Source organism: Bacillus rossius, chromosome 11 (genome assembly GCF_032445375.1).
Source record: "Bacillus rossius redtenbacheri isolate Brsri chromosome 11, Brsri_v3, whole genome shotgun sequence".
Taxonomy (NCBI): domain Eukaryota; kingdom Metazoa; phylum Arthropoda; class Insecta; order Phasmatodea; family Bacillidae; genus Bacillus; species Bacillus rossius.
This window is the reverse complement of record NC_086338.1, coordinates 39,699,750-39,727,269: the sequence shown is the minus strand read 5'-3', so window position 1 is coordinate 39,727,269 and position 27,520 is coordinate 39,699,750. Positions and strand designations below refer to the sequence as shown.

Below are 27,520 nucleotides of genomic sequence, written 5' to 3'. Positions count from 1 at the left end.
AAAAAAAAAAACTGATCCGTAGCACACAAATTTTTATTGCTGAAAATAAACTATGATCCAGTATCAAACCAAACTTATAAAAAAATCATCAAAAAATACAAATCATACTTTAATGATTAAAATATTAAAATATTGTATAATCTATAGCTTTAGAACAATACATTTAGTCCAACTTCACTGATAACATTTGTACTGACCAAAAAAATTTAATCAGTTATAATTTAAAACATGTTTAAAAATTACATTGTTCATTTAGCACTGTTTGAACGAGCTACTTTCATAAATATTAAAACCTTATAACAAAATATATATATGCAATTAAGATATGTATGTACCTATAGCTACATAAGTTACCTACTGTATTCACTCATGCAAAAACTTGTTGCACCTTTAAAAACAATGCATTCATTATACACACCCATTGCTGGGTTTTTCATTACCACCATAATGAGTACAGTATCTACTACCCATTTCTCTTGGCTTCGTAATGTGGGCAAGATGAAAATTTCTAGGAAGATGTCACTGCACAATAATTTAATATTTTACATAAAATAGCAAAACACAGGAAGCAATTAAAGATTCACTGTTATCAAAAGATATGAGCAAACAACATTTAAAAAAAACCTTCACATACAAAACAAATTAAAAATAGAATGAGAAACAACCATACAAAAAATATAGAGCAAATTTCGGTTTTGTCATTGCAGATGCAAAACCTTGTATGCTATATTTGGTGATTTTTCAATAAATTGTCCTTGTTCGTCAGCTATATTCTCTTATTCTGTTGTTTTTTCATGCTTACATACTCGAGTCCTTCAGTTCAGTTCTCTTGGTTAATTTTTTTACAAACTATATCTTATGACCCAAGGATTTTTTTTTTGTTTCCGTGTTATTTTACGTCAAAGTCCAACCTGATGAGTTTTGTGCGATATTTAGTACAAAAGATCACTCGGCAGTGGTACGTGCCCAAAGGTTTTCCACCAATCACGTACACACTTACATCCAAGAAAAATCATTCAAGAAACTGCATATGAAACATGACCATCACATCAACAGCCTCTCATTTTGTTCCGACGAAAGACAGGCCATGTTCCGACTGGTTTGGCAATTTTAAATGGTAATTTTCATTGTGTACACCACTGTAATTGTGACTTGTTTGCATTTGGCATTGGTGGTCAGAAAGCACAACCTATGTTCCATACAAATGTAAACTAATAATTACTGATAAATAGAGCAAGATTTTATGGTTTTTATTTTAAGTCCAAATTCGTTTTTAAAACACAGGATTTCGATGTTAATGTTTTTATTTTTTACTATAACCGTTTTGTAATACTTACTCAACCAAAACAGAGGTAATATTTATATGCTGCATTTTTAAGATAAAATAATTTGTAATTAATTGGTCTAACACATATACATTCATAACAAAAATAAATAAATAAGTGAACATTTGTGTTTTAAAAGTGATTCATGACGAAATGCACAGTAAAACAAATTAAATTAATTTTTCTAAGCCATGCACTTTAGTATTTTTTTTTGTCTGGAAAAAAGGACAATACTTGAATTTCAAACATTAAAATATTACTTTTTTATGGTTTGAATTAAGTTTTAGTTCAATGCTATTTAATTCCATGATATCACATGAATTTCGGTGCTATATGGAGGATTAAGTTGCATTTTGGTGTTATGCAGTGTTTGCTTTTATGTGTTATTTTGGTTTGATCACAATTCACCACATAATTTGTCCCTAATAATAAATAAAATAGGTAACAATGTTAAATTTAAATCAATAATTAATTTTATAACAATATTACATTATTTAATTATTATTATTATTATTATTATTATTATTATTATTATACCTTAGGTATAAAATAGCTGATAGATGACAATTCTTTTTTACACTGTTAACTTTATTTATTTATGTATTTAGCACTGTAAGTTTTTAAACTAATATAGCTGTGATATAGTAATTCGTATTTTATTATTTGGTAATTTGTAAGCTTTGAAGTAGACAGAATGCAAAATTCAAATCATGAAAATGTATCACAGATTTTGGCGACAAAACTGGGTCACATGACCATTTTGTATACAAATAGACCAACTGGAACATGGCCGAATATATTCTTTATGATGAGATGTATTATAAATGTTTTCATAACAATAACTAGTAATTTGTACATCTTGTGATCCCTATCAGTGTACATATTGCAAACCATTAAATATTAGGCTAATATCAACAAACAGTTTTTAAAAAATTAATGTCAAAAGCCATAAAATCTTGTTTTTTCGAAGTTAACTCCTTTAGGCATGTTGAAGGTGAAATTTTGGTGCGTAATGAAATGTGTGTGCAAAATTAAATTAAAATGTAACAGGATGAAGTCTAATGCACATGTACATTTTGTACAGCTGTATTCAAACATAAGATGTACAATGTGGTATGCGTTTTATTTTCAAACGAATAAAAAATAGATTATGTAAAAACTGAACTGCACATGCTCATATACATTTTTATAATTAACTAATAGCTACAATAACTAGCAAATAATTTTTTAAAATGATGAAACAAGCAAAAACTGTTTTTTTTTCAAGTTTACTTATAATTATTTGAGAAAATAGTGTTAAAACCATCATGGCATCAATGCTATTTATCCCTTTGTTGGTTCTCCTTAATATGACAAATGTTGTGCAAACTGTTCCTTTTGATGTTATCTTTATTTAATCATGCCAAAGAAGTATAACTTCTGACATGTGTTCATAAGTAAACACACAATTTTTCCTGCCATAAAAAAATATTCACACTGCGGCCACTCGCATTCAAATGCTAAAGGCCCGGCCACAATCAACATAAGCTTTCCACATAATAGTTGAACTCCATGTAATTCAACCCGACTGGCTACAATTGTACATTGCGATAAGCTTTACACAAGCCCGGTGTTAGTACTAAGTAGAGTTTACTAAACGTTTTATAACACTTGCTTAGTACCACGTTATTACTGAAACTGTGATATGATTTTGGCCAATTAGGATCTCCGAATGTTCCTACTTCGCTGTCATTTTGAAAAAAAATTGAGTAATAAATAAGAAAATGTGTGTATTGATTAGATTGTTTGAATCTGCCGTGCCAACGTGATAAAACTACGAACACAGCGGTCAAATTTCCTTAGGAGGATAAATTTACTTCTGTTTTTAATTTTTTTCAATTTGGGTGCTAAAATATATGGACGGTCTCCGGGTAATAGGTAACAAGTCAAGAATTCACTTTTTTGCAGGAGAAACAAAAAAAAACTCTTAGATAAAAATTGAATTTAAAAAACTTAAATTTGTCTTGCATTATTCTTTTATTTACCGACATGGTTGCCAATGATTAAAAATGCATTAAATATTCTAAGTATACTTAAAGAGTTTATTGCTCAAATCAACTAAAATCGCCAAAATGCAACTAGTTACCTTCTACCCGGGGACCGTCCATATATTCTGTTAATAATATATATATTTTTATTTTTCCTTATGAAAACGTGCTGCCGACTACAGCAACATTAACAACCGAACAAAGGAAAGAACCAAAGGGGACGGGGGTTCGAGTTCACGTTCGTCGTAGCCAGCCGTGCCAGACGTGCGTTGCGGAAGTGCCTAAATGCTGTGAAACTGTCCACCACGTGTGTGTTGATGCCACGTTGATTGGGGCCCGACCTTAACAGCACTGGACGCTCTCTGGCGCGAGCCTCCCAGTCCCTCCTCGCACACTCGGCACGGCACGGCACGGCACGGATAGCCGCGTCAGTCGCCGTGCGCGGGCACCAGCGCGTGGCCGCGGTAGCGCAGGTCCTCGCGCATCACGATGTAGCCCACCACGATGGCGCAGCCCGTCAGCAGCATCGCCAGCGAGTTCACCAGGAACGCCTCGTCGGGCAGCGCGGAGTAGCCCTTGCTGGAATCCGCGCCCCGGGGAAGGGAGCCCGACAAAACACTCAAGGACCCAGTTCTTCGAACGATCATCGCATTGGGGGAATACTGCTTCACTTAAGGCAGTGAGGCCGACTTGACTCTTTCTGAGAGTCAAGTCCAACATTTTGGCAAATAATCTGAGGGACCAGACACACACAAATGAATACAGAATTTATTTTTTACAAAAATTAAAAATATGTCATTTTTTCTACAGTAACTAATAAATAAAACACGTTGGATGTGATTAAATGACAAATATAGATTACATGAATGTAGTCCACTGTACGTTACCTGTTAGTGCTCTTACTTACGCCATTGTGCACCTACATCATCGAGAAGGGGGAAAAAAAATGTGGTGGAAAAAATTGAAAAAGAGCCTCAAGATTCACTCTGCGCGACCAAAGACTTGGTCATAACTCCGTAATGGAAAAAGGCTACACGACAGTTATTTGTGTGTCGTCGTGTGGATGTTGAGGTGCTCTAAAAAAAAAAGTTAGCTAAGCAGAAGAAAAAATAGTTGTCGAGTGGAAAGTTGTGCCGGGTGACAGTTTACAAAACATTTTCTAGAATTTTGATAAACAATTCAGGCCTGAGCTTAAAGAACGACCCACGTGAACAGACTTCCCTCGCCGGGACCTGTCTTGGATCTTACCTACGCGCTTGTCTTGCATTTGGTTCGCTAACCATACGTGTCGTACTTCTCACTTCACTACCCCGTTTTAAATGTATTAAATCTAAAAGTAAAGTATATATTTATTTCCAATTTATAAATGTAAATATATAATTTTAAGATTAACCGAAAATATATAAATAAATACATTCATAAAAAAGGCTAGTTTCATTTCATTACTCTTAAATTATACCTGATGGTTCACGAGAAATGTTTTCACGCAAAAAAAAAAAGATAATGTAGCGATACAACTCACTCCGTTTTTTTTGTGTGGTAATAATCTTATGCTATAGTTATAATATTAACATATAATTAGTTTATTAAATTAAAGTAAAATAAAACTTTACTTATTTCATAGACATGAAGAATGATGTCCACTGGAATTTAGGTGCACCTTAACTCAAAAATTCAAGGCTTGACAAGCTCCACGTATCATTGAGACATACAATTGTCCACTTCAGTGGACACAGACTGAAAGGTTAAGCCTGCTGACACTAAAAATCAAAGACATAAACAAGCAGGCTGTAAAAAAAAAACACCAACTTGCAATTAAAAGCAGTCACTGTCACATCCAAGCATTAAAAATAAGCTACATGACTCGCCAACTTTCAGCCCCACCTGTGTGTATGCATAAAAAAAAAACATGGTGCTATCTGACATACAACTACAGAGAATCACATGCACAGGTGTTTTCCAATAGCAGGAACTCTCAGATTAATTTCACAATTAGATTCTGGGCCCGTCGACTGACGTTGGCCGCAACTATCTAAAGCGAGAATCAACATATACCATTCATGCTTCATGTTAAGCTAAATTTTTAATAAGGTATAACAATGTTGCTGTAGTGAAGAACTTGTTGCATTAGTGCATGAATACGAGACACTCATTTTTTTAAACTCAAAAAATTACTATACCTAAACTTAAGAATGGTATTTACATTTTACTTTAGTATTTCGTGCACAGGAATGCAATTTAAATTCAAAAATCTATCTACACAAGATATATTCTTTGAGTGTTCCAGAAATAATTTTAAATTTAAAACTTCTGAAGGTGGTTTATGAATGCAGTGTTAAAACTTCCACTACAACCGAATCAAAATAGTGATAGTGAGAGATGTGTGATGGTATGATGATACTCTCAAGAGTTGGTGATGGAATTATGTCGGACTTCAATCCTAATCACTCAATCAAAGGTCAGTGACCATGATGAAGCGTGCCAAAGAAAAGAGAATATTTATTAAAAGATAAGAAATAATGGTGTATCATAAACTTGGGTTACCCATCCCATTTCCCCTTGTAATGCCTGGTTTTGTTCTTTCGTGCACAGAATTTTGAGTATATTTTTCTTTTAATTGTATTTCATGATCCAGAATAGGAGATTTTGTAGTCCTTCCAGCCTTATACCATGGAAGTCAACTTGAAACCAATGTAAAAATAACCTTTCATGGGAACCAGGGACTATGCCTTCGGGCATAACACTTCTCATTGGATTGGCAATGGGTGACACATATATTTTTTTTTTTATTTAGGCATAGACTTTTCATCGACAGCTAAGTCATTTTAGACGGTAGCACACGACTTGGACCTGGAATATATGTTGGCCACAGCTTTTATAGTATGTCCCAGCTAATCTTAACGTTTCAAAATAACTTCTGAACGCTTTCCATAATTACGGCCACAAGAACACAATATTAATCTTTAACACATCCCTGCTAATACTTATTCCACATGGGAACACTTTAACAGGGTGTTTGCAAATCGCGGGGCATATATTACAAAAAAGTGGCAGGAAATGCCACAACATGCAAATTTTGTTGAGGAACATTATGTCCGGAAACGAAAAAACCTGCAAAGTTACAAATTTGAATCGCTCCGCGAGAAGCATGCGACAAGTTAGCAGATTGCGACAATGTTTTTCCTTTGCACGTGTGTAGGTATACGTGAACTGAATGAAGACCCAGCCCTAGGTAATGCAATACCCCCCCCCCCCCCCTCCTTTACCAAACACGCCAGTTCCGCCTGTCAGGCCGATCGGAAGAGGCCGAACTGTGCGTGATGGGGGCCCTTAAAGCCCCCCCCCCCCCCCCAACCCTCCTACACACACGATCAGTCCCGCTCACAATTCGGACCAGGCTCAGCCTGAACTGACAGTTTTGTTTGAATTGAACTGAGGCCCTCCTCACACACTATCAGTCTTGTGTTTGCTGTTGCCGTTGGGTGTATCGTTTGATTGCAGAATGTTGTAGAAACTTTGGATGTTGCAGATTTGCAGTTGCACTTTAGGTTAGAAAAGGGAGAATAATGGCAGCACAGTAAACAAACAGTATAAACTAAGACACCCAGCTGATGGACTGATACTTTTTTTTTTTTGACTGGCAAGAAGCTGTTCGGACCGAGGGCTCTCGAGCCCGCAGGTCGATCTGATGGGAAGCCACAATCCACGAGTTTAATGAATGATCAGTAGAGACCAGTGAATATCGCGGATTCATTTCGTGTTATGCTAAAATTCAAATAATTATACCTTAGTGCTGCTTCTGTCATTGGTTCACTGTTAATCTGGAGGACTGAGGGCCAATTAGAGACCCTCACTCATAGAAGTGTCGAATCACAGACACCCAGTCGAGACGACTCACAAGTCAAGCGCCAATGAACAGTTGGCATTTGCCCGAGTGTGTAGAGGATATTGGAGTCTATCCTGGAGGTCATTGAATCCGCGAAATTCACGGGTCTCTAATGATCAGTCCACCGTCACGGCAAGTCCGTCCGGGGACTGCGGCACCCCGCTCACCCGAGAGTGAAGAACACCTTCTCGGTGAGGCCCGTGAGGCAGGTGGCGATGGCCATCATGAAGGTGGTGATGCCGAAGGTCGCGTGGATGGGCACCAGCGCGGCCCTGAAGGCGGCGGTGGCGCTCTCGCAGCACAGCAGGATCAGGAAGCTGAAGAAGCCCACCACGAACTGCGAACAAGGACTTGATGTAAGTTTTTGGACATACTCCATTGCTAAGAACTTTTTCTGTTGAAGAAAAACTAAAAAATAAAGAAAATATAAAGAAATAAATAAATAAAACCCAAAAAAGACAAAAAACACAAAAGTAAGCAAAAAATTGCTGTTGTAAATTACCAAAACAGAAATAAGCGACGTTTCGGGAACTGCTATCTACTCCCGTCCTCAGGCAGAGATGCACATGGTACGGAAACACAGGTGCGACTCATCAAGTCATGCACTCCCATTGCACAAATCTTTCAAAGATAACTGCAAACAAGGAGCACGGACCCCGTCCCATCCAGAGCCGGAATTCGGGCGAGCGACACCCACGACCACGAGCAGCGCTGCAAGAACCTACACTTGTCGTTTCTTTTTTTTTATCAACAATGGACAACAGAAATGAACACACAAACACGCGGATAAAAAGCCAACATCAGCTGATATGGAGCGTCTGACTCGGGGTCAGTGAATCCTAGGTTTCTATAACAATGTCGCAGGCCTTAACATTCGGCTGGTGAATGAATGTCTTTGATGTCCGACAACGTGAGGCAAGCAGCCTTGTAAATGGAACAGATATATTCATGTAAAATTACAGATATTTGTAAATTTGTACACAATAACAACTACATCACTACAAAATAAGTGTTCGCTGTAATACTGGGTTCGGATCCCCACCGGGGCATTTATGCTATAATATGTTGTCCCAGTACCTCCGATGGTTAAACTTATTTGTAAACCGTTCCCTGTTTAGCTTTCCAGTATTGACTGCGTACATTAATAAGCATAATAAAACAAAATAAAGTCCAAATTATTGAATTTTCGATTATCATGTCCATAGTTAAAAAAAAACATTTGAATGAAACATCAATTAAATATTATTTAAGAAATATGCAGCATTATCTCGAAAAACGTATTTCATATTAGCAAGAAATAACAATAGCTGTGTGTTGTACTAAGTTACTATATATTTCTTGTAGTATTACAAACTATTTCTTTTCCAAAGGCATCTTTTGTAAAAGTAAAGACAATGTTTTTCGGCGTTGAAAGCAACCAGGTTCGATTGAACTAATGTCTAATGACCACCAGCAATACGTCAAACAGCTAGTATTTTGATGGAGCTGATATAAAATTGTTTTAGAAGTTAAAGATATTTAAAAAATTGTACATTTTGAAATCCATATTGTGGAATTGTACCTATTTCATTTTCTAAAACAATAATTTACATATCAAATGGGTGAACATTTCGGCAGCTGAGAACAAGGGCGTATCTAGCTACAAGTAGAGAATTTTTTTTTTTACAACTGAACCTCTTTCAATATGTTGACTACATTACCCTCTTCAGCTAATGACTTTAACACTTCTCGCAGATGACTTGGTGTCTCTGTTTCGTTATTAGTTTCTTTCGAAAAGTTGAGACAAACGTACTACTTTTTTTTTCAGTATTTATTTTTAAAAAAATTTCTTTCCCCTCCCCTCCCCCCAAAACCACACTCCACTTCGAAAGGAGGATGAAATGGGGCCCTGGATACGCGCTTGGCTAAGAATATTCGGCATGATATACGTCGTCTGGTTTGGTTGTTAACACATTTTATTAACTTATTATCAGTGTCTCAAAAAACATTTGACTCCATCAAATTACACTATGTAATAAAAAATATTAAAATAAAAAAAGTTAAAGCTGGCATAGCTAAAGAAAAAATGGGGAAAATTTTAAATGTAATTAATAACTCAGATGAGTTCTCATTAATTCAATTAGCTTTCATATGAATTCTCTTGTCTGTGCATAAAGGTGGGACAAAAATAAACAACAATTTTTTGAGTATCCAATTATAATAAGGCCCAAAATATGTGCATTGTCATGCTTATCAACAAAAAAATAACAAACAAAAAACCAAATGTTAGGTTCTTCAGTTCGTGGAAATGGCCTTAAAATTGAAAAAGAAACAAAAAAAAGTTTAAAAAATAAAAAAATTACACTCAAAATATACAAGTAACATTGTTTTACTTTTAATATTGTACAAGTACTTAATTTTAGGTGCTTAATAACAGAAAAATTATCATTACAAATCAGGCGCTTTATTTTGAGTTCACGTTGGTAAATTATGTTTAGTTAGTCAAAAATTAGTCCGAAATTCAGATTTTTTTTTAAAATTAAATATTGGCATCGTGCATCTTGATGACAAGGTTGCCCTAATGTAGCCTGGATGTAGGCTCCTTTGCTGTGGGTGTTAACCTGTGTTGTTTAAATTCTGTTAGCGTGCTATCACGAATGTAGGCTGAGCTGTACCGTGGACAGGTATAGTCCTGGTGACTCTTGTACTTTACTCCGTGAAGTTAAGGAGTAAGGGAGAGATCTCTGTCATGTTAACAATTTGAGGTACAAATGAGGATTACATCTTCTCTGAATAAAACAAAATTGTGTGGGTGAATCAAGATTTTAACGCTAATTTGATGCTGATGTGTTATAATGTTCGTCTAAAAACACTCACTTTATGACGGAATTTTTACGATTATTCCTCTCAAGCTATTGAACAAACTTCCACCAACTTCCGCCTTTGAGCACTGTTAGAAATTTACAGTCAATTTACTGAATTTTCAACGAGGAATTGAACTCAAATAAACAAATAGTTCTTTGTAATTTTTTATTACCTAAATCTTCATAGAAACTACGCCTTATTTCGACTTCCGAGTTGTATGTTTCGTTCTAAACAAAGGTAAACACGCGGAAGAAAGAAGTGTTCTTTTCTTAGACTGAACCAGTTTTTGAATGTTATTAGTATTTTATATTCAACAACAGATATTAATTTGTGATTGGTGGGGATGCAAGTATGATTTAAAATGAACAAAAAAAAAACTGAGGAGTAGACAAACACGAGCAGCGTTACGAGAATTCCGTAGCGTCATTTCTACCTCTCCTCTGCCGTATCCCCTTTTGATCGTTACAACTAGCATCAGGGGCGTAACAACAGGGATGGAGGGGCAAGGGAATTTTGCCCCTCCTCTGAAACCTTGAAGTGGGGGCAAACTGGGGCAATGAAAGTGCTGTGTAATCAATTTTTAGATAATAAAACTGCTTAAATAGCACAATTTTCCACCTTTAAATACACATTTTCCCGGGGGAGGACCCCCTGCTTCAATAGGGGGGATCGATGATTCTTTATAAAAAGGTATATTGCCCCCCTTTGGAAATTTAGTTGTTGCGACCCTGACTAGCATATAGCATGCTGCGCTACGTACCTATCCCATACGACCGCTGGCGCATGCGTTGTAGCGGCGTCGCCGTTGACGCACTCTCCTCCTCTACCGGTTCCCCCACCACGCACCTGACTACTTATTGTTACTACCCTCATGTAAGGGAAGCCTTATTTCACAGACGAGAAAGCCAAACGTCCGATCGCGCATCTTCGGGTTTTTCTTTTTTGTTCATTGTAACTCATGATAACTAATGGTCAATTAGGTTAGGTTAGCTACATTATAAATACTTTAGAACACTGTGGACGGTTGAATTGGTTAGGATAGCTACATTAAAGATACTGTGAAATCATGTAAACGGTTTCCTAGCCCTGGATAGCTACATATTAAAAGGTTATTTGCTAAGCAACCATAAAGTGATTGTACAGTATTTTTAACGTAGCTATACTTACTTAATATAACCAACCATCCACGAGGTTTTAAATTATGTATTTATAATGTAGCTAACCTATCCTAATCGACCGCAAAATTTAATGCCACACCGGTTTATACAATTACTAGAGACCGGAAAAATTCGCGGATTCATTTCACGACAGCCTGAAATTCAAATAGTTATACCTCAGTGCTGCCTCTGCTATTGGCTCACAACTCACCTGGATGACTCTGGGTCAGTGAGAAACACCCGACCGAAGGCTGTATCGAATCACAGGCCGATACGTTGGGACACCTTCACAAGACAGCAGCCAATGAGAGGGTGAGATTCGACCGAGTGTAAGTAGAACTATGGAGTTCATCCTGGAGGTCATTGAACCCGCGAATTTTTCCGGTCCCTAACAATTATTACCAATGAGATAGAACCGGGGGATGGGGGGGGGGGGGGGGGGAAGCGAGCGTGAACTTCGGGGAACTTCGGGCGTGGCTCCCTCTCTCGTCAGTGAAATGAAGGCTTCCCCTCGTGCAATCGCAAAGCAGATGGTCTGGTTCACCTGCAGCGCGAACAGGCCCATGGTGACGAGCCCCATCCAGCTGTGCAGCGAGTAGAAGTTGGCGATGGGCGGGTTGGCGAGGTTGTGCGAGTCCAGCACGGCGATGAAGCCCACCACCACGCACGGGATGGCCAGCGCGTGGAAGATGGTGTGGAACAGCTTCACGTAGATCCGCCGGCAGCAGCGGCAGATGCGGTACAGCAGCAGCGCTGCGGGACGACACGCACACCCCCCTTCCCGTCACCCCCGCCGCACCTCTCAGGGCCTCCGTCCGCTGTGTACGTTCTTATTGTTTTGTTTCTTTAGTAATGTCCATAGACCTGCAAAATTCGCGGATTCATTTCGTGATATGCTACAATTCAAATAATCATACCTTAGCGCTGCTTCTGCAATTGGTTCACTGTTAAATATAGAGTAATGACGGCCAATTAGAGACCCTCGCTCAAAGAAGTGTCGAATCACAAGTCAGCAGCCAATGAACAGGTGGCGTTTTCCCGAGTGTGTAGAGTGTAGTAGAGTCTATCCTGGAGGTCATTGAATCCGCGAATTTTGCAGGTCTCTAGTAATGTCGTAGGGGCATGCAGATTTCGCGAAAAGATTTCGAGACTAGATTAAAGTTAAAACACTACAGCATCGTCCGTGTGTCGTGATTGGGTGACTTTCTCCCAGGTACATATCGATTGCAAACAACACCAATAACAGTAATTCAATGCGTAAGCAAACGCGTCCCGAGTGGCTCGGTCAAACAATGGCAACGACTTCTCTCGCAGACGACCGCCAATCACAAGGAAGAAACCACAGGTGCGGGTATACCTTGTTGCATTCTAATAAGTGTTCAGATCTTCTCGCGAAAAATGCCTGCCCCTAGTAATGCGACAATTTTTGGTATGTCTAAGCTATATAATATTTATCAGGTTTACTTTGCATGTACCTACTTAGTAAAGATGTATGTGGTTAGGTGTAAGACTTCGCCACTTAAAAATAAGGCAATAAATAAAATAAATGTATAAATTATTTATATACACTCCCATACAAGTATCGTGTTTAACCTTGCCAGAACAACATGTAAGACCACATATTGATAAAAAAAGATAAATTATACTTTTTTTCCGTAGTTTAAGTGTGAGCTATTTTATTGGTTTAGACATTTTTTAAGTGATCACTTCTTTGTTGTTTTTTTTTAAAATTGAATGTTTAATTTTTATTTCTAAAAGTTTTTTATTTTTTATTTTTTTAAATCTGAGGTTAAGTGTTAAGGCAATGCTGTGTCCGCCTCTTAACTTCACCACATGTAAAAAATAAGACGAATAAATAAAAATAAAAATAAACATGTCGTGGGGGCTCCAAGAGAAACAACTGCTTCAAAGAGCAATCCACGGCTTATATTCATTCAAATGTCAGCACATTCACGACACAAAATCAGTATACGGTGATAAGTGTTTATATTTTTGGGGGGTCCCTGGCAATGGGCTCGACGGAGTGTGGGTTGAAGATGGTCGGGGGTCCATACCGACGTCGTTACCGCCGTAGCAGGTGACCTTTGACCTTGACCCTGACCCAGTACTAAGGCTTCGCCATCATTCAAGGTGGAGGAACCCGAGAATCTTCGATCCAGCACATCCGGCAAACACATTGCCAGGAGCTCTCTGAAATACACTACTAGCGGCGTACCAGCACAATGGACTCTCATAGAGGACCCGGGTTCGAGTCCCAGATACTGATTTGGTTTTACTATATTTTTTTTCTCTTCCAAATCACTCCAAGCATATGCTGGGATGGAGCCTTGCAACATGAAAACACGTGAGTTTGCTCGTTACCGTGGCTAGATGTTACACATCTGAGGCGAGTAGTGAAAGACACACGCACATTATTTTTTCATTCGTGAGATCAGTAGGGAGAAACGAAGTTTAATTAATAATCGACAACAAAAATTAACAAATAAACAAGCGGATAAAAAGCCAACATAAGCTGATATCGAGCGTCTGACTCGGGGTCAGTGAAGCTTAGGTTTCTAATCATGTCGTTTAGCTGGGTGAATGTCGTTGATATGACAACGTGAGGCAAGCAGCCTTGGAAGGCTCCTACGGTGTACACGTTGCATAGTTACTGGGCACTTCCCTGATTCATTTCAGCTACCTACTCTTTCCATTACGTAACGCCTATAATAACGGAAAACCTTTGGTTTGTAATTGGCGCTGACGTATCCGCATGCATTGAAGACAAATTACACACAATTACAAGTGTATTTATTTGAGCCAGTAATTCCTGTCTAATATATATATATATATATATATATATATATATATATTATTATTTTCTCAAAAAGCGTTCTTTCTTAATGTCTTAAAAGTATTTTAAGATTTGCCTTGCGTGTGCTCCCTAAATCCAGAGGCGTAACCAGGGGGAGGGGGGGGGGTAAGGGTTCAAACTCCCCCCACCCCCCCTTTAGCACCAAATCTTTAATTAATTTACTTATTCATCACTCAAACAAATTTTCATATTAAAATTAATAAAAAAATATTTTACCATTACAATATTTAAATTTATGTAGGTACCGAAAACTGCTAAAATAGCACTATTTTAGCTAAAATAGCACTATTTTACACCTTAAAATCCTAATTTTTCCCGGGGGAGGACGATCCCCGGACCCCCCACGCTTCAATACGGGGGGTGGGGGTGGGGGAAAATTGCTTCTCAACACCCCCATCCCGGCTACGCCACTGCCTAAATCCGACTGGTCAGAGCGCACGCGGGAGGACCGGGGGCGGGTGCAGCACTCACAGAAGCCGCTGAAGGTGACGAAGCCGGCGACCATGAGCACCGGGTGCAGGTTGAACTGCAGCTCCGGCTTCTCGGTCCACGCGAAGCCCTTGCGGTAGTACAGCACCCAGAAGAGCGTGAGCGTGAGCGAGCCCAGCAGCAGCAGGCTCGCGAGCACCACCACGAGCATGTACTCGAACCAGTTGGAGCACGCCCACTCGCTGTCGTCGTCGTACTGCCGGTGCCTGGGGACAGGGTCACGCGCGCTGCCGTTATAGTGCTCGACGACGGGTCGTTACCGCACAACGCCGAACCTACAATAACGCCGAATGCCAAATTGACCGCAACGCCGACAGCTAGAAAACTGCTATGTACCACAACGCCGAAATACAGTAACGCCGAAAAATGTTGCTGCCGGGGGAGGGGGGGGGGAGGGGGGGTGGGAAGCACCGGAGCAAAATGAAAAACAACTTGAATGAATCTGTGTGTGTTTCTTAAATGTATCTAAACGCCGAAATACCACAACCTAACCTAACCTTACCTTACCTAACCTAACCTTTGTGGCGGTCCTGCAATGACATTTTTCGGCGTTAATGTATTTCGGCGTTGTTGGTAAGTACACAGCAGTTTTATGGCTGTCGCGGCGTTGTAGTCAATTTGGCATTCGGCGTTATTGTACGTTCGGCGTTGTGGTGCGTCCCCCTCAACGACCATGCATGAAGTGATGTGGATGGAACACCGGTGGAATGTTTGGGCGTGGGAAACGGGAGCACCCCGAGAAAAACACCCGTCGGCTGAAGGATGACGTCACTTTCGTTTCCCACTTTGCCAGAACGCCATGTTGGGAGGCGTTAACTAAACTAAACCTTAAGCTAAAACATTAATGCTGACTGTAAAGACAGTTGAATTATCGGAGAATCGTCGGTTGAGGCTGCAAAACGTAATGCGTAATCGTAGGTATGAACAGTAAAATTAGTAGAGTCAACAATCTAGTCATTACATTATTTAGCATGATTTTACTCATTGAACTGTCAGAATCATTTTATTTGGAGTATTTCAAAATTTAGAGTGTGCGGCGAAAAACTCACGGGTTCCCAAATAAAACTGCTGGATTCGGCGTTCCTGCTGAATATCACCGGTATATATAAATATAAAAGCAAAAAAAAAATTGGTTGTCTGTAAAGTCGGTTTACGGACGATAGTTTAACGTGACAACGTCATAACAAAACATTGATGAAATGATTGCATACTTTTATGGATAAATTTAATTATTTTTATTGAATTATCACTATTTTGTATGGATACAAAGAAGGAGTGAAATGAAATCTACAATTTAATTGAGAAATTTACTTTTATTTTAACTATAACTTTTATACATATTTGGTATTTAACTTCTTCCAATCTGTGTTATTCTGTTACGGATATGACGATGATAGGAAAAGTAGCAAACGAATGGGAGTGTTTCAAGTTTAATGTGCCTCGAAACGTCAAATCGATGGTTGTTCCAATCGAGTGGAAGAGAGATAGATGCGGCGCAAGCGTACAATGAGCGTAACGGGACAAAGCGTAACGGAAAAATGTTCGTAACGGCAAAAATGAGTCATCCTTTTTCGTGCGTGCAGCCGGCGTTCATCGATTTATTAGACGTTGTCACGTCAAAAAATTGATGAAATACTAAAGCCCGGCTTTGGAACTGATTTTCAACGAGGCATTTTACTCGAATGCTCCCATCTTGTTGAACTTCACTAATCAGATAATACTTTAAAAGTTTCCTTTTTTCTTCTTTTTTTTCCGTCAAATTTGACTCGCGCCTTCCGCCGCAGATGGCAGCGCCGTGGTTGCTTACACATAAAAAGTGACTCCAAACTACGTCACACCGTGCCGTCGTCTGAAGATCCCCGACTCCACGTCTCCCCGAGTGGTTCTTCGGCACCCGCCGTAGTCTCGAAGGCGCATAACCGCGCGGCTACACAGAGAGGGGGAGTAGAAGCACTCTTACCATCAAGCGAGTAACGGGCTTGCGGCGACGAAGCAACAACGGATAACTACAAAAAAAAAACATTGTATGAACGGGCGTGGCGGTAAAAGACGTACTACGTGTCTCCGCGTAGCCCCCCCGTCACGGCCCAGGCAGGTGGTAAGACGAGGAAGGGGTGGAGTAGAAGGAAGAGGCTTGGGAGAAAGAGAGAGAGAGAGAGAGAGGGAAGGAGGCCGCAGGGCCACGGGGTCATTGACCCTCGCCCCTAGAGAGGTCGCACGGCGGGCCCGCCAGCGCCGCGATGTTTGTGGCCCGCCGAAAAGCTCCGTCGTCATCTTCGCTGCCCGCTACTTCTGATCGTCTGTACGTCCCCAACAACCTCTCTGTTCTCCCTACTGCGCGAGTCCTGAGGAGATCTCACCTCCGCGGACCCAGGAGTATCGCGGATTATTTCCGGTCGCGAGACAGTAGTACGTACCCGAAGCTATTTACCTTCTGCAATTTCCGTATTTCTGTTCGTGATTTTAAAACAAATTATTTGATAAGTACGGTTCTTTATTCAGTTAATAAAAGATCGCAGGCTTTATCGCGGCCATTGTCTGTAGTTGCTAGCAGGGGCATAGCCAGGGGGGGGGGGGGGGGGGGTTTAGGGGTTCAACCCCCCCCCCCCATTAGCACCGAATCTTTAATTAATTTCCTATTCATCACTCAAACAAATTTCATATTAAAATTAATAAAAAAATTTACCATTACAATATTTAAATTTAAGTACCGAAAACTGCTAAAAATAGCACTATTTTACACCTTAAAATCCAAATTTTCCCCGGGGGAGGACCCCCGGACCCCTCGCTTTGATACGGGGGGGGGGGGAAGCCATGCTTCTTAACACCCCCCCATACACAAATCCTGGCTACACCGCTGCCCAGGAGTATCGCGGATTATTTCCGGTCGCGAGACAGTAGTACCCGAAAAGCTATTTTCCTTCTGCAATGCCGTATTTCCGTTCGTGATTTTATAAACAAATTCTTTGATAAGTATACGGTTCTTCATTCAGTTAATAAAAAATCGCAGGCTTTATCGCGGCCATTGTCTGTATGTATTTGCTGGGCTACTGGGTTCTAGCCGCGTCCCAAGTCAAACATTACAACGACTTTCCAGTTACCTGGCATCCTTCAGAGTAGCAGTTAATGTCTGAGGTTCTTTTTTTTTTTTGGTCCGCAGCTGCAGCCAATCAGAAAACACTTCCCTTTCAGGCGAGATATATATATATATATATTTTAAGTTACAAAGGTAAAAAACCAATGTGGCTTATTTTTTAAACTTATTTCGTTAAATAAAAAATGTTAATTAAAAAATTGATAAACGATAAACGAAATTAATTTAGTTAGCAGGTGGGCATACCCGCATTACTAGACGGCCATTGCGTGAAGCCGCTGTATGTCTAACGGACAGCATGCAGACCCCTGAAACACTGGACGAAGAGTGGTTTTTGCATTGAGGAACAAGTTTAGAGGACTGTGTTTCGTGGCAGTGACTGCGTTTAGCAACGAATTTCTAGTAAAGTTAGAGGTATTCAATCCGGCATACTATTATTCTGTGCATTCTGTGATTCGGCATCAAATAGAGCCGCTCGCATTCAGATAATTTTTTTTTGTGGATTCCAGCTGTTTTACCTTGGCCGTCATATCACGTTACTGCACTGCTAGAATTATTTTGTGTTCCCTCAGCGTTTATTGTTACTGTTGGTTTTAATTTCAGTAGTGCACTGTTGATAAATACAGTAAATTTACGGATTTTATTTAACGGAGAAATCGCCTGAAATAAACGAAGTGATCTTCGTAAAAAAAATTGGTTGTCTGTAAAGTCGGTTTACGGACGATAGTTTAACGTGACAACGTGATAACAAAACATTTATGAAATGATTGCATACTTTTATGAATAAAATTGAATCATTTTTATTAAATTATCACTATTTCGTATGGATACAAAGAAGGAGTGAAATGAAATCTACAATTTAATTGAGAAATTTACTTTTATTTGCACTCATTAATTCAAATATGTTTATTACTTTAACGAAGAGATTATTTTAACTATAACTTTTATACATATTTGGTATTTAACTTCTTCCAATCTGTGTTATTCTGTTAAGGATAGGACGATGATAGGAAAAGTAGCAAACGAATGGGAGTGTTTCAAGTTTAATATGCCTCGAAAAAGTCAAATCGATGGTTGTTCCAATCGAGTGGAAGAGAGATAGATGCAGCGCAAGCGTACAATGAGCGTAACGGGACAAAGCGTAACGGAAAAATGTGCGTAACGGTACAATGAGTCATCCTTTTTCGTGCGTGCAGCCGGCGTTCATCGATTTAATAGACGTTGTCACGTCAAAAAAACTACGTCGTATTCCAAGTTACGAATCCCGTGATCTACTGTGAACAAGGTAAACAGGCAAGTGTAACAAAGAAAGGCGTTCATTTTTTTGCTTAACAAGTTTTTGAATGTTTTTGTTTGTTGTGTACCGAGATTAATTATTATGAATTCTTGCTCAATGCAGGTGAAAAAATTACCCGTGAATTTACGAAAATAGCCGTAACCAGAGTTCTTCGTAAATTTAAAGTGTAGGTACATATTTAACAGTGTGATTCCTGTTTTCTATGGGATCACATTTCACGGGATATACATTTCCGAGATTTTATTTTATTTTTATTTTTGACGTGACATCTAATAAATCGATGAACGTCGGCTGCACGCACGGAAAAGTGTCCCGTAACGCACATTGTCCCACTAAGGATGTGTCCTGTTATGCTTATTGTACGCATGCGTGGCATTTCTCTTCATGCCCATTGTACGCATGCGTGGCATCTCTCTTCCACTCAATTGGAACAACCATCGATTTGACTTTTCAATCATATTTTCGTCGTTTGAATTATTAATAATATGTAATTTAACGATCTTCCACCGATTTTCAGCACAATCGGTACGGTTATTTAAAAGTAATGTTGAATATTCAAATACGTTTTAAAACTTCCACAACACAAAACAAAATTTATATATATATATAACATCTGAAACAATTATTTCCAATATGGCCTCGTGGCCGTGCGGTTAGCATCGCTAATTACCATCGAATCCTGGCTGCTGCAATATTTTTTTTTGTACTTGTAAAAATAAATACGACGCGCGCGACACTTCAAAAGTAATAAATATATTTGAATTAATGAATGCAAATAAAAGTAAATTTATTAATTAAATTGTAGATTTAATTTCACTCCTTCTTTGTATCCATACAAAATAGTGATAATTCAATCAAAATGATTCAATTTTATTCATAAAAGTATGCAGAGGTAGATTTTTTCATAAAAAATATATAAAAATTAAAAAAAATTCTTCCTCAAAGAATATAATATTTTTAATGCCTAAATGATTTGGTTGCAAAAAACTATTACGGCTCAGTCTCAGACCGAATATGATATTTCATTTTCTTCTGGATCAATCATTTCATCAATGTTTTGTTATGACGTTGTAACGTTATACTATCGTCCGTAAACCGACTTTACAGACAACCAATTTTTTAGTTTTTATTATTATTTTTAAGAAGACCAACGCTCTTATACTGACCAGTTTACTATGCACATAACCTGTTTGAAATACCATTCCAATGTAAAAAAATTTATTTGGTATTCCCGTTGATATTACATCGACGTTCGAAAGTCCGGCAAAATCAATACTTCCGCTATGACCGTGGTCGCTTATCAAGGGGTCCGCCTAGTTCGAAATTAGAGGTGTATTTTTATCAGTGAAGCGGAGTGATAAGCGCGACGCTCGCTGGTGCTTCTAGCGCTGGTGTCGCCTCTGAACTGGCGCGCAGTCTTCTCTCTTCGTGCGTATGAGCGGTGACTGTAACATTATGCGGCGGAGAAATGAAGATTTAAGGTGTAATGCAAGTCCCTTGAGTGCTTTGAAGAATCTGTGCCAGTTGTTTCACTCCTGTAGAAACACAGCTTGGAAAAGAAACACGGGAACAGACGCCACTCGGATATCTAGAGCGCTCTTTCAAATCGAGTGGTTTCTTCTGGAAGCTCTGCACACCGCGTGTGTGTGTGTGTGCCCGGGTAGGCGTCAGTAGCGGTACAAGCACCATTGCCGTACCGTCTTGGGCGATGCGATAGGGCGACGGTTAGGTAGGAAGTGGCTTGAACCGAACGCAGCACTGCCAACTTCCCAGAGGCACCTGTCAGTAATCAAATTCGCGCATGCAATTCAACACCCGAAAAAACAATCACTACGAACGTTTTACGCGAGATAACTATATTCTACATAAAAATAATTAACACTGCTTCCATACAGTAACGAGATAACCCATCTTCCAAGTAATTAAAAAAATTACTTTTTTAATAATTAAAAAAAGCTTCAAAGAGTTTCCATATTTATGTTGAGTACATTTTATCACAAGAGCTTCATGGCAGATATCTTATAGTAAGAAACGCTGATTTTTTTTCTCTGCTATCTTAATAAACACGTAACACTCCGTAGTTACGTATCTGGACGTGTATTGGTTCCTGAAAAAAAAAAAACCTCTATTTTTGGGCGGAACTGCATACGTCACGGCAGGGGCGCAAATCTTTAGGATTCTCAAGGAGACCCCGTGGAAATTTTCTGGAAGGAGGAGTGGGGGAGGGCCAAGAGTTTTGCAACGTGGGTTTTAACAGACGCAAGTCATTACTGGATGTGTGCTTATACGTTGTATACCGTCCATATTCCGGCTTATATGCAGAAACATATTAAAAATATACAGAAAGTCTTCCATTAAAAAAAAATTGGTTGTCTGTAAAGTCGGTTTACGGACGATAGTTTAACGTGACAACGTCATAACAAAACATTGGTGAAATGATTGCATACTTTTATGAATAAAATTGAATCATTTTTATTGAATTATCACTATTTTGTATGGACACAAAGAAGGAGTGAAATGAAATCTACAATTTAATTGATAAATTTACTTTTATTTGCACTCATTAATTCAAATATGTTTATTACTTTAACGAACAGATTATTTTAACTATAACTTTTATACATGTTTGCTATTTAACTTCTTCCAATCTGTGTTATTCTGTTGAGGATAGGACGATGATAGGAAAAGTAGGAAGAAACGAATGGGAGTGTTTCATGTTGAATGTGCCTCGAAAAAGTCAAATCGATTGTTGTTCCAATCGAGTGGAAGAGAGAATAGATGCGGCGCAAGCGTACAATGAGCGTAACGGGACACAGCGTAACGGGACGATGTGCGTAACGGGACACTTTTTTCGTGCGTGCGTGCAGCCGGCGTTCATCGATTTATTAGATGTTGTCACGTCAAAAAAAACAGTTTTGACGATCTGTATTTACAGAGGCACTATTTTGCAAGCACGAGCAGGGAATAGTGTAAGAGGGAAAGGGGCGGGGAGAGAAGCCCATACGTCACAGCCCGCCAACTCGCAGCTCCGCGCACCGCAGAAGGTCCGGCCACTCTCCCCGCCGGACCCAGGGGGCCGACGATGGTTCTGACATTGAGCGAGGGACGTGCCGGTGACGCGGGAGGAGGAGGATGGAGGGTAAAGGGACGGGGCAGGCCGCTAATTGGAGCCACTTGACGGCACAATGCGAGGCGTGGGTCGCCCCTACGCACGCACGCGGGCGCAGCGCTTCCTGTCGCCCCGCTCTTCACGCGCCCCGGGACGTCTCTCCCACTCCGCTACTCCAGCTCGCAGCTATGTGAACATTACCCCTCTCCCCTCGCGACTTTAAGGGGATTGGTGCACCAGCATCGTATTAAAAAAAACAATATATTTGTTAATGATTCAGCTGCTAGAGAAGATTTGAACCATTCTGGTGTAAAATTTATTTTTTTATTTTTTTATTTTAATTAAGTTATTGCTGATTTTCGGGAATTGTTTTAAATTCGAGCTTTATTAAAAAACTATAAAGAATTCAGTGGTAAAACATTCGCAGATAAATTTTCAGACACGGGAGATATGACTGTGACCATTATTTTATCTGTAATCATTATTAATTTAACGTATCTATAATTTGAATTTTAATAAATAAGCTGCTACGAAATTACGTGATATTCATTTGCGAATTTAATAACATTCGCGTTTTCATTTGTAATTCAAACGCCTACATATATGTCGGCTGAATGATTGACTTTATTTTAGTCTTTAGCTTATTGCAGTCGGACCTAAAGTAAAAATGTAGCTGTAGAAATTTGAGCAGCGTGCAAGCTCGGATACGAGGAATTATGGAGCGCGCTGGACAGTAGTGACACCTTGCGACAGTTTTCCAAACTTTTTGCAGCTCGTTCCCACCCAGCCACAGCTGTCTGCTGTTTACGAAGGGGAGACGGGATTTCGCGGGAAACTGATATGAAGGTCAACGTACTCATTTTCAGTAGATAAGATAACGTGTTTGGTATAGCTCGGCGTATAATTGAATGGTTATTCTCTGTTATTATTTAGCACAGTGATTTAGCTAGATGTTTTTTGTTGTAAGCGTGAGATTTATTCAGGAATAAAATGCAGAAGAAACCTCCACCAAGCAGCGTACACAAAAGAACAAAGCTATCGAAAGCCATTAGAGCGCTTAGAAAAAAGAATAAAGAAAGATACGAGATTATTTTATTATAGCTTTTTTTACCATATATTTATTTTTCAGAGTTGCGTATGTACAACGCGATGGACGCGATGCGACAACAAAAAGATGTGTAAAATTTTAAACATGTTTTTTTTTTGTTTTTTCAGCAATGCGTGAACCATTCATTAACTATACTCAACATGTATCCGTATAATTACGTTTGAGTTTTTTTTTATGACAGGCACCAATGTTAACAAGTTTATTAAGCCACAATAGACTTTTTTCAGAAAACTACGTGTAGCAGAAAACACTCAACATAGTATCACACAAAATCAGTTTACATGAATGCAGTTTTAAGAAGTAAGCTACGTAAATAATAGTTAAAAATTATTTAATATCTGCTGGTAACGTTTCCAAAGTATCAGCTTCGCCTTCATTCACGAACAATATTCGTGAGCTTATTTATTTATTATGCTGGCTATTCGTTGGTGACTGTTAGGACTGCAAAATTAGTAAATATTTTTCACCCTATCCTGAGTTAAATCTAAGTGTGCGCGGTTAGATGAGGACCTAGATGTGTCTCAGGCTTACGCCTTTACACTCTACTCATGCGGGGTATTAACCATGCGCGTAAGGGCGCGTTGCCATTGACCTGTAGGATAGTCTCAACAATCCTCTACGAACTCGAAAAATGTCACCTGCTCATTGGCTACTTGACTTGTGACAACTGTTTGTTGTAATGCCTGTGATTCATCGTTGATTTTGTTGAGGAATTTTCAGTGATTCAGAGCCTCCCATTTAACTGTGGCCGAATTGAAGAAGCAGTACACATGTTACATGCTTGAATTCATAGCGAATGGAAACCAAAAATATTTACTGATGTAGTGGTTGGTAAAAAAAAAAAAAAATATTATTTGTATCGCGTCCATTGCTTCGCGCCATTATGGCTCCTATATTATATGGATTTATAAAATATAACGATTCATTTACGACACTTAAGATAAGGTGTGTAGGATTTTAAGAATTCACTTGAATTAATATTTAAGAACATATTTCAGGATAACTTGTGAAGACGCTCGTACAGACGGCACCGGTTGTGATGACTCATTGTTACCAGAGCAGGGGCCACGCATGTGAAACCTCAACACAACTCGAAAATCAGTAAGTGTTACATTGAAATGTGTCTGCTACAAATGTTCAGGAATTATAACTTTGAAATCGAGTAGAAATATTCCTGCAATTAGCATTAGGTATATTTTAATAGACATTGAAAGCGAATCATTAAGTAGCTTCAAAATCCAAATACCGGAATACAGATAGTCTGTAACAATACAGACCTCACAGACTAGATATGGTCCAGATTGTTAATACTAACACATTTGAAAAAAAAAACTGACTAGTTACTGAATATGTTGAAATTTTGTAAACCTGTTACTTTAGATGATTGGTGATGTAATAATGTCTCTTGGAAACTACATAAGATTTTAACTATTTTTATTTCTCCATACATTCGCAAATCACCATGGCGGCCATTTTACGATCACGATTTAGTTCTTAAATTTTAAATTAGTTTATTTGTTGAGAGCCTGGTACAATGTGTCTGACCACTAAAGCGATCCGAGCCGCGTAGTGTATACTACTGCGAGGTTGCCGAAGTAGGCTCGGGTCGGGACAAATTTCGCTGTGAAGAAACAAAGGTTTTTAATACATGAAAAATTATCCCAAAGCCGAAAATTTGTACAGTAGTAGAATGAAAATTTCTTAGTAACACGTCAAAAGTTTAAGTACTGCCGCAAACCTTGTGCGTCACACCAAAAACGGGCAGTTAAGTCCAAAATGACAATTTTTTGCAACGATCCACAATAATGGATATTGCAAATGCACTTTATGGAGTAGACCGTCAGTATGGAACCCAAAATAATCTAGAAACATTGCCCTATCTGAGGATAGTGATAAAAAGCACAAAGTTTTAACATGTTTCTATAGAATATACCTTTTAAATCATGAAAGTTAACGAATTCACTTTCATTCAATTTTAAGGAAATATAAATACATCTTACATAAACTTAAAGAGCCCAACGTGGAAATCGCTTGAATTAAACGTTGTTGCATATTTATTCATCTTTAAATTGGTATATTTTTTAAGTGTCTCATACAATTAGTTTGACCATTAAAGCGATCCGAGCGGCGTAGTGTATACTACTGCGAGGTTGTCGAAGTAGGCTCGGGTCGGGACGAATTTCGCTGTTAAGAAACAAAAATTTTTAATACATGGAAAATTATCCCAAAGCAAAAATTTTGTACAGTAGTAGAATGAACATTTCTTAGTAACATTGGTGATCACACCAATAATGAGCAGTTGAGTCCTTAATGATAATTTCTACAATGATCCACAAAAATGTTTCGTAAATTTAATAACTTTAATACTTTTTTAAGCCGGTTCTCATTATGGCACCAAAGTAATATAAAATAATGTCCTACATGGAAACTGTGATAAACACCTCAATGTTTAAACGTCCTATTATTAAATTGGTAATTTTAATCATAAAAGGTAAGAAAAATATATTTTTTATAGAAATTTGACTACATGTTACATAAATATGTTGAGTGTAGCGTCAAAATCACTTCATAAATATTGTCTGTGTGTTTTTTTTTAAAGGTTTAAATGTGTATATTTTGAGTGTCTGGTACAATAGTCTGACCACTGATGTATTTCAAGATGCGTAGTGTGTGTGCAGCAGTGTTAGTCACTCGTGCTGGGACGTTTTTTGCTCCAGAAAACTAAGGTTTTTAATGTATGGTAATTCCAGACTGAATTTTACTCTGAAAGAATAAAAGTTTCCTAACTGCAAGTGATTTTTGCTGCTTACGTAGATAAAAATCTTCCAGGATGCGATTTGCTTAGTTAAAAATGTTAGTATGATCGACTCTTTAATTTCTAAATTATAAATAAATAACAACAATAGAACTTCCCGGAAAGTTGTGATAAACTGACGATATTACGCGAGTAGCAGACCCGTACGTGACTACAGCCAGAGAAAGGCTATTTTCCTTGACCGTTAGGATTTCTGGGACGAACACCCTCTCACAGCTGGGGTCATAAAATACGGTCAAACTCTTGCAAAAACATCCACCACCGCTCTTTGCCACTAGCAATTCAACGAAGTAAGCTAGGCGCAGCACTCCAATGAATTAACTTAGAAAAAAAATACTAAATATGTAATTCTATCAATACATTTTACAACACAACTTATGTTTTATTTATTTTCTGGAAAAAAAAAAATATTATCATACGAATTATGTTATAAAAGTGACAAAACTCAATAAGCACATTTACGGTGTATCGTTTTCTTCAATTGTTATGTAGTAAACTAATTTCATATAATTAAATATATATATTTTATAATATAGGCTACATTAAAATTTTGCACAGTTCTGATTTAAAATAATATAATGTATTAGAAATAAAAAATAATTATATTTTTTGGTATTAAAATATTTTTTAATAATAAAATTTTTGTAACAAAATACGAACACACATATATAAAACCAGAGGTCCTCTAGAATTTTGATTTACAAGTTCCAAGCAGAAATTGTTTATTGTTAATTTTATTGTATCAAAAATCATTCATATAAGAAAAAAGAATATGTATATCTCAATAGATGTAACATGAATACACCCTATCATATGCATTAAATATATTTTAAGTAATTCCTAAATAAGACCAAGTTTATTGAGTGTCGCAGTACGCAGCGTGTTTCAAAGCCCGCCGGCCGTGAAAGATCAGTACGGCCGCAGTACACTGCAACGCTCGGGCAGCTTTAATGAGGCAACTAATTATGCTAGACTCTTTATAAATATACTATCTTAAAGCTAAAAGTATAATTAAAAACATTTATTTAGACATTTTTTCTTATTGGGCTCTTCAAATCGGTGTAAATCGTATTTTTATCTGGGTGGCAAAGATAAAATAAATATATGTCGTGAATTAATCGCTTTATAACATATCTTAAATATTAAAAATTTAAATTTTTCTAACATTAATGGGCGTATTACAGTTTCTAGATTATTTTGGTAAGTTTACGGACAGTCAAAATTAAAAACTGTATAAATGGGTAGCATTTTAATGGACTGATGCAAGTTGCTGTCACCTAGGACTTAAATGCAAATTTTCGGTGATAACGCACAAGGTCTTCAGCGGTAAACATTCGGTATGTTATTAAGCATAGTCAACTCTACCACAGTACAAAAATTCAGCTTTGGACAAATTTTTCACAGGTTGTCTTGGTTTCCTGGAGTAACACGAAAGTCTACGCGGGGAAGGGCGGCTACCTGATCCGAGAAAGAAGGATAGTGCGAGATGGGAAGCGAAGATAAGAGCTGGTTGGG

General features: G+C 38.3%; 1 protein-coding gene across 4 annotated transcripts in view; it reads right to left on the bottom strand.

Annotated features, from left to right (window-relative positions):
* The window catches only part of LOC134536844 (plasma membrane ascorbate-dependent reductase CYBRD1), a 168,892-nt gene that overhangs the window by 7,249 nt on the left and 134,123 nt on the right, over nucleotides 1–27,520 (bottom strand). For 2 of the 4 annotated variants that reach the window (XM_063376854.1, XM_063376856.1), the window contains exons 2-5: nucleotides 14,565–14,788; nucleotides 11,784–11,992; nucleotides 7,406–7,575; nucleotides 16–3,931 (exon numbers count right to left, since the gene is read on the bottom strand). In XM_063376854.1, coding sequence (XP_063232924.1) covers nucleotides 3,781–3,931; nucleotides 7,406–7,575; nucleotides 11,784–11,992; nucleotides 14,565–14,788 — 754 coding nt within the window. In that variant the 3' untranslated portion in view covers nucleotides 16–3,780. Of the gene's footprint in view, nucleotides 1–15; nucleotides 3,932–7,405; nucleotides 7,576–11,783; nucleotides 11,993–14,564; nucleotides 14,789–27,520 lie in introns of those variants that run through there. The other 2 variants (XM_063376855.1, XM_063376857.1) reach the window with 1 other exon arrangement.